General features: G+C 28.3%; 1 protein-coding gene across 1 annotated transcript; it reads left to right on the forward strand.

Moving 5' to 3' along the window:
* The first annotated feature begins 1,227 nt into the window (after positions 1-1,227).
* LOC130669414 (general odorant-binding protein 56d-like) lies at positions 1,228-4,783 on the forward strand. Its single transcript, XM_057472316.1, has 5 exons — positions 1,228-1,385; positions 1,846-1,927; positions 2,015-2,106; positions 2,191-2,296; positions 4,566-4,783. Exons 1-5 carry the CDS (start codon positions 1,338-1,340, stop codon positions 4,655-4,657), a joined length of 420 nt encoding a protein of 139 aa, XP_057328299.1. The 5' UTR covers positions 1,228-1,337; the 3' UTR covers positions 4,658-4,783.
* The last annotated feature ends 3,367 nt before the right edge of the window (positions 4,784-8,150 follow it).

Here is an 8,150-nt window from a genome sequence, read left to right on the forward strand (position 1 = left end):
TAGAATTACAGAGTGTATTGTAATTTTGCTATGAATTTTTATTTATTACACACGAGCTGTAATTTTACAAAACAGTACGTTGATTTTGAATAGAAATCATTCAAAATTTACCAAAAATTGTTGTAATTTAATTCACTACAATCCTTAGTAAAATTAAAAAAAAGTATTGTAATTAATATTACAATGAAGTCATTGAAATTTTACAAACCTCAATTTTTTTTTTACCAATTCCATTGTAGAATTTCAGAGCGTATTGTAATTTTACCATACATTTTTAGTAGATTTCATAAAAATCTAACTATTGTATTAGTCCTCATGATGGAATTTTCAGAAAATTTTGCTACCTCTAAACTCAGCTGGACGAGCTGAGTCAGGAAATACATTTGGTTCAAAAGTTTATATATGTATTTATATATTATATATATATTAGACTGATTAAAAAAAAATCGACTAATTTTTTTTTCTTCATTATATCAAAAATATTGTTGGAAATGACGAAAAAAAAATACTGTGAAAGTTTGAGCACTTAATATTGATATTAACAACTGCCGCATCGCAATTTTCTATTTCTCATTTAAATAACATGGGAAAATTTATTCTTTAAGCTTTGGAATTTTGTAGCTCTCGGTGGGACCAATACTTTCAAATGTTTGACATATTCTTATGGGAAACTTGACGCTCTATAAAAAAGGTGTCTTATAATTTTTCGATATTTTTATTTCTTCAAAAGTTATTCAAAGTTAAACCTCGTAAACTAAGTTGGATTTTCCAAATACTTTTTTTAATTGTTATTTAATCTATTACAAGATGGTAAGTTAACGTCTACACGTAGGTAAATAAATGCCATCTATGTATACACGGCTGACTTTTCAACATCCATATGCCACATCGCCATGCAACCGAATTTTAAAACCGTTTCGGACAAGTCCTCAGAATCAACCGTCAAGAGATAAATTTTCCAGGGGATATTCTGTCCGGAAATCAAAATGCGTGGAACCGAGTAAATAACTAGTGAAATAAACCGAAAAATAAAAAATAAAATTTTAACTTAAATAAATTACGTCAGTTATATTTTGTTAAAATTAATTTACAAGAATTGTGTGCGTTAGACACGATAAATAAGTAGATAAGTTGTCATTATCATCTAACAAAAACAAAAATTACAAGACTAATCTTCTGTGACCCGACCTCACTATTTTTTATTATATGCTAAGATCGGCCTTTATAGATGCACAATATATTCAATCGTCACCATATAATAGAGATAATTTTTTCAGCTCATTTATTCAGTATCTTGTAAGCTTTCGTACTGATTTACATTTACACGACAACCGAAAATGAAAATATTTGCTGTTATATTCGCTGTTTGCGTTGTTGGTGCTCTAGTAAGTATTTCATTTTATTTCACGACAGAGGAGTGATAAGAGTCCCATAAATTTCCATATGAGTTCAAACTTTCGGAAAAATGGTCCCTGTGATCACTACTTACCTTTTTATTTGTAAAGAACCCGTTTTGCCCTTCTCTAGTTCCTCTATGCAAAAAATCGTAAGAGACCTTTCTTGTAGAGCTTCAGATTCTCTACAAAAAAGGTATTTTATAATTTTTCCAAAAACTTGATAGTTATATAAATATTTTGAATTTAAAAATACATAAGTTAAATATTAAATAGAAATTTTGAGATTTAAATTTTTTTGGAGATTTTGGGATCTCACGTCACCTTAAAAATTTAATTACTGCAAAAAAAAAAATTCGGTATTCTTACAAATACATTAATGATTTTATTAATATTTTTTTTTTTTCAAGACACGAATAATATTTTGTTTATTTTTTTTTTTTTAATTTAGGCCCAACTCAATGAAGACGATGAAGCAGCTAAGATGAACGAATACAGAACAGCTTGTGCAAATGAAACTGGTTTTAATGACGGTAACTTAAAATTTTTGATCACTTCAAATCTGCCTAAAAATATTAAATAATTAAATTAAATATCTATAATTACTCATTTATTTTTAGTCAACGTTTCCAATATTCCGGTCGGCAACTGGATAACGTACGTCCCTAGAATTCAGTGTTACTACACTTGCATAATGAAGAAAATGAAAATCGTAAGTAATAAACATTAGTACAAATAATTTATTATTTTTAGTGGTTATCAAACGGTAATTTTATTTTTTTTTTACTGTTGTTAGATGAATGAGGATGGAACAGTGAACGAAGAGAAAACTCGCAAGAGGATGGCCGACAAATTTCCAGCAGACAAAATTGACGCCGTTATTACGAAATGCAAAGACTTGAGTAAATTATTTTTTTTTAATTATTTTCCTTCGATTTTTTTTTTGTCGAGGTATTAAGGTTGTTCGGACATTATTGCGACATTTAGATAAACATCTGAATTTTCAGTATGTTATAAATCTGACGAAGAGTTTTCGTGTTATTAATTATTGAAATATCGTAATTTAACATACAGAGTATAGGAAACGAAGACGAAATGCCCTTGTATCGAGTTATGTAGTTGCTCCTTAGAAAGATCAAAAAACTTTTCTCTTTATTAGTTAACTATCGTAGGATACGTTAAAAATAATTAAGAAGTGTTCTGACAAATGATTTTAAAAATATTTTAACAAGAAGCACAGGAAATTCACAAAAATATCTACCCGCCATGATGAAAAATAATCTATTCACGTGACTCAGATGAGTGCGGCAACGTCGCAAGAAATAAAACGCGCTAACTTTTTAAATTAAAAGCATACACGGAGAGAAAAATATCGCCAGATTAAGTATAGGTATCGCTATTCTGGCTATACGCTGTATAGTCATCTTACTTAACGATACGCCGTATAGCCAATTCAGCTATACAGAGTATCCTCACAGTGGATCGCCAAAATGACGATCCGTATCCTTATTTTAGGCATTTGATGAATCGCTGACATAACTATTGCGCAAACTCTGTATTTAGGCATCCGGCAACCGAGAACGATGATACGTATAGCCAATTTAGCTATACGGATCCTCACGCTGGCGATACAGATACCTATATTAACGAAACTACATATCGTTACAAAGACTATTCGTCGTATAGTTAAATTAAATTAACGAATACTTAACCTAACTCAAATACGTATCTTTATTTCAACGATACTATAGATTATTAAATTAATATGAGAGTATTCCTAAATTAGGTATACGAATCATTATTTTGACGATACGTCATTTGAGGATACATTGGATAGTCATTTTGGCGATATTTTTCTCTCCGTGTAACTGATTATTTCGGCAGATGCATATCATATTTTATGAAAGTTTTGTATTTTATTTTTAAACTTGTAATTGCGGTAATCTGAAAAAATTAAACAAATAATTGCACACCTCAATCGCGAAAGCGTTAGGTGTGCTTTACTGTCACTCTCTCACTCTCGGCCCTTTCACGGACTTTAAATCCTCTCTACTTTCTTTATAGTACACCAAAGTTGTTAATGATATATACCATTTTAAAGGAAATTTATTAAGGAACATTTTTCAATGCAATCCATATTTGATTAATGATGTGATTAATTTAAAAAAAATGATTTAGTCCGAAGTCCTCAGTGCGTCAATTGTGGTGTTCGGACTCGTCTAAACACGATAACTTTCGAAAAACAAGACTTATCGACTTAGTTTTTTTTTTATTATCTGTGTATTTCTGATCACAAGAACCCTTTCAAAAATTACTATCTGAATCCTTTTTGTTTCGGTGTAATTAATAAAAAACGTGAAAACTGATTCTTCGTGAAAAATTTAGCTGCTATTTTTACTGTTGTTATTATTTTTTTCATTGTTTCTCTTTATCAACTACTGGTGGCAGCACTAGCGTATCAATATGTTTGGAAAAAAAAGCGACATTTAAGATAAAACAAGGCGGGATATTTAAAAAAAAAATGTTAGTAAAAAAATATTAAACTGAAAATAAGAAATAAAAATAAAAAAATCAAATTGATAATTTGTAAGTTGAATAAAAGTTCATAATAAAAAAAAATATATCAATATTATATAATAATAAAAGTAATGATTAAAAATAAATTGAGCGATTGAGGTGTGCACTTTTGGATTTTCCAACATTTTTTTTTAACATATTAATACAAAATATTACCCATAATAAGCAGGAGTAAAATAATTTTGAGTCAGTAAAAATAATTTCTATTAGTCATTTTTTAATTTATTATAAATTTTTTAAATTAATATAAAAACAATAAATTAAATACAAACGTTGATATTATAAGCTTCATAGCTTTATACGTGTGAATCACAATAACAACATCAACAACGTGAACAGCTGTTTGAAGCGAGGTTGTCAGATCTACATTATGAAAAAAAATGCTTGAGTCAAAAGTATTTAATTTTTTATTTTTATTAATTGAATTAATGAATTGATTCGTTCGAAAATAATGATAAGTGCAGTCTAAATTTAAATAATGAATTTATATAATTACATTTTCAATTTTTGGGAAAAAAAAATTCAGATTTTATTTTGATTTTCGGGGTACTGTCCCAACAACCTTAAAATTAAATGTATATTTTCTTTTTTTAGAGGGCGCTTATATGTGCGAGAGCGTCATGATGATAATGAAGTGTTACGATGATGAAAAAGCCTCACTATGGCCATCTGAAAAGAGCGCTTGATTTATTCCTTTTTTCTTCATGTGACTACATATTTCTGTTAATTATTTATGTCTACTACATCTTTATTTTTTATTAATTCTTTAAAACATCAGTTAATAATAAATGAGTAGATACTTTTGCTTTAAATTTGGTTTGTTTATTTAATTGTTTCTCAATTCGACAAAAAATTTATTCGAAAATTTATTAGGGGAGGGTGGGGCAGAGCGGCCCCCCTAAGCCAATTATCACTTTTTGTGGCTTTCAACCATAAGATCACTTTACTTTTGTCCTATTTCGAACAAACTTATGGACATTTTGCCAAATTTCTAAAAAAAAAAAATTTTTTTTGTGGGGCAGAGCGGCCCCCTCTAAAAAATGATAAAAAATTTTTTTTTCGTTTTTTTTTTTAAATTGTTTTCATCATTAAGAATGGACATCTTTCTCTTGACAACTATTTTTGGTTTTATATTACTCGAAAAAAATTTTTTAAGGCGTAATAAATCGTTCACTCTCGATTACCTTAATTGCTAATTGCTATTTAAAGAAAAAAAAAAAAACAATTCTATAGTTTTACTTCATTTCAAAAATTTATCAACTAAAAAAAAAATTTCATTTTTATAAATTTTTAGTGACCAAATTTGCCTCTTACATATCCCTGGTAGGAATTTACCAATTGAAGGTTAGAAGGTACCATTGGCCAAGGCTCGGACCAGGCATTGGCCAGTCGTCATGCCAGAGTCCCGAGCCTTGGTCAAGCCTTGGCTGAACCATTGGGTGAGCATTGGTCCAAGCCTTGGATGATGTCCATGTCCCAAGCCTTGGGAAACAAAATATCAAGCCTCGGCCGAGTCTTGGGAAACGAAAAATTGAGTCTTGGCCAAGGCTTGGGAAACAAAAAATCAAGCCTCGGCCGAACTTCGGGAAGCAACAAATTTAAGGCTCACCCAATGCTCGATCTAAAATGTTATTATTTAAATTAATAAATATAATTAAAAAAAAGTTTGATCACACTTTTATCGACATTACATTGAATTGTAATTAACTAATTACTGAATTAATGGGAAATAACGAATAAAATTGTTTCGGGGCTACCAGGGTTCGAACTGAGATCTTTATGATTACTAGACCGGGACGCTATCCACTGTGCTAAATCTGATGTCTAGATAATCATGATTTTATTGTTTGTTAATTATTTAAATAAAATTTAATTTAAAAATATTAAATCGTAAAGATGAGGTGAAATGTAGTTTTATTTAATGAACAAAATTGTCTGATGAGTAATGACATATTTTATTAATTTGTAATTTTATGATTTGATATAAATGAATAATTTAAGAGTAATATCAAGTAGCACTACTAGGAAAGGGGAGGGGGGGCAAAAGGGGGTAGGGTAGGCAAAACGGAGTGCCCCCAAAATATTAAAGAAAAAAAAAAAATTTTTTTCGTCTAATTGCTATAAATCCGATATATTTGCGCATTTTTAGCACTACGCATGACATCTGGGGCAAAATGGACAATCTGAAAATTCTGAATAAATGATTCTTTTATATTTTTATCGTCAAATTAAAAAAAATTTAATATATTAATTCATTTTTCGGCTGATTCTCTATAGCTGGGGCAAATTCGGCCACTAAAAATATTCGAAAATAATATTTTATTTTTCAATTGATAAAATTTTTGAAAATATGCAAAATAATCTGTCATCTTAAAAATCAAAAAACACGTTTTTAGGGTTCACAATAATGAGAAATAAAAAATATCAAATTGTTATTTTTTATTAAATAACAATTAGTAATTAAGCTAATCGAGGGGAAACGATTTATTACACCTAAAAAAATTTTTTTTGAGTATTATAAAACCAAAAATAATTGTCAAGAGAAGAAATATATTCTTAACGTTGAAAACAATTCAATAAAAAAAAAAATTATCATTATTTGGAGGGGGGCCTCTCTGCCCCACAAAAAAAATTTTTTTTTGCCTTCGTATCCACCAATGATGTGAAATGTAATTTTTCTTTATGTATATTACATATAAAAAATTTGAATTTGATGAGATTTGATCAACTTCCAGAAATTTTTTTTTTCAACTTTTTTAAAAGATACCCCATTTTGCCCGCCAAAAATAAAAATTTCATGTTAACTAAAGTTTTGTACATAGCAATAACTAATTAAATAAAAATTATTGTATATCAAATAATTTTACTTTATAAAAAATTTCAACTCTTGATATTAACCGTATGCTCGGTAGACCGTTATGCCCTGGTCTTCTCTGTATATATATATATATATATATATATATATTAGGGTGGCGCAAAAAAACCGACTATTTTTTTTTTTCCATCTCGCATGAAAATTTGTGGGTTTACGATGTTTTAAGAAGCCTCTCCACAAATCAGCTCGATAAACAATTTTTAAGAGGTCGCTCCCGAATTTTGAAAATATCAAAAATGATCGAAATTCGGATTTTTATTTAAAATTTTTTTTTTTTCTCGTGGCAGCAATAGTTTACATTTGTAAAATCATGACTATGCTGAAAATTTCAGCCCAAAATTTAAATATTTAAACGGCGCTCAAGAATTTCGAATATTAACTGATAATATGTAACTAATAGTTAGAATTAGTTTTTATAACTCAATTATTGTCATTTCACTTAAATATAACTTTTGCATAACCAAAAATATACAGAACAGTCTTGAACATTGAAATTCGGTCAGTTTTGAATAAGCGAAAAAACCTACAAATTGGATTAAAAAATAAAAAAGTATGTAAATAACTTATTATTTCTATTTCTTGGGTTATATTTTCATTCATTGTCATGCAAATTGATGTTGAAAAAATCGAGAAGCTTTATTATTAATATTTAAGGGTCGCTCAAAAACGTCCAAGAGACTGCGCTCGGAAACATTCAAAATTCTTGAGCGCCGTTTAAATATTTAAATTTTGGGCTGAAATTTTCAGCATAGTCATGATTTTACAAATATAAACTATTGTTGCCACGAGAAAAAAAAAATTTTTAAATAAAAATCCGAATTTCGATCATTTTTGATATTTTCAAAATTCGTGAGCGACCTCTTAAAGATTTTTTATCGAGCTGATTTGTGGAGAGGCTTCTTGAAACATCGTAAACCAACAAATTTTCATGCGAGATGGAAAAAAAAAATAGTCGGTTTTTTTGCGCCACCCTTATATATATATATATTATTAAATTCTTCACTTGATAAATAAAAAAATAAATATTAAATAAATAATAATAAGATTTAAATAAATAAATAGTATGGAATTTTGAATAAATATTAAATAAATATCAAATAAGAATTAAAGAATAAGTAAAAATTTTTAAATTTCAGTTTTTTTATTTAGACAACAGCAACAATAATATTTTATCATCAACATCAACAGCAACATCAGTAACAAAGTACCCGGGAAAAAATGTTTTTATAAAATTTTATAAAATAATGTAAAATTTTATACAATTTTATAAAATTCAATAAAATTTTATAAAGTAAGCTCTGAGT

The sequence above is a fragment of the Microplitis mediator genome, chromosome 6, assembly GCF_029852145.1.
Source record: "Microplitis mediator isolate UGA2020A chromosome 6, iyMicMedi2.1, whole genome shotgun sequence".
NCBI classification, from domain to species: Eukaryota; Metazoa; Arthropoda; class Insecta; order Hymenoptera; family Braconidae; genus Microplitis; species Microplitis mediator.

Excerpts from the sequence above, each read along its gene's own strand:
- LOC130669414 (XM_057472316.1), top strand. The coding sequence starts at position 1,338 with ATGAAAATATTTGCTGTTATATTCGCTGTTTGCGTTGTTGGTGCTCTA. Across the intron at positions 1,386-1,845 it reads TTTGCGTTGTTGGTGCTCTA|GCCCAACTCAATGAAGACGA; the intron begins GTAAGTATTTCA and ends TTTTTAATTTAG. Across the intron at positions 2,297-4,565 it reads TACGAAATGCAAAGACTTGA|AGGGCGCTTATATGTGCGAG; the intron begins GTAAATTATTTT and ends TTCTTTTTTTAG.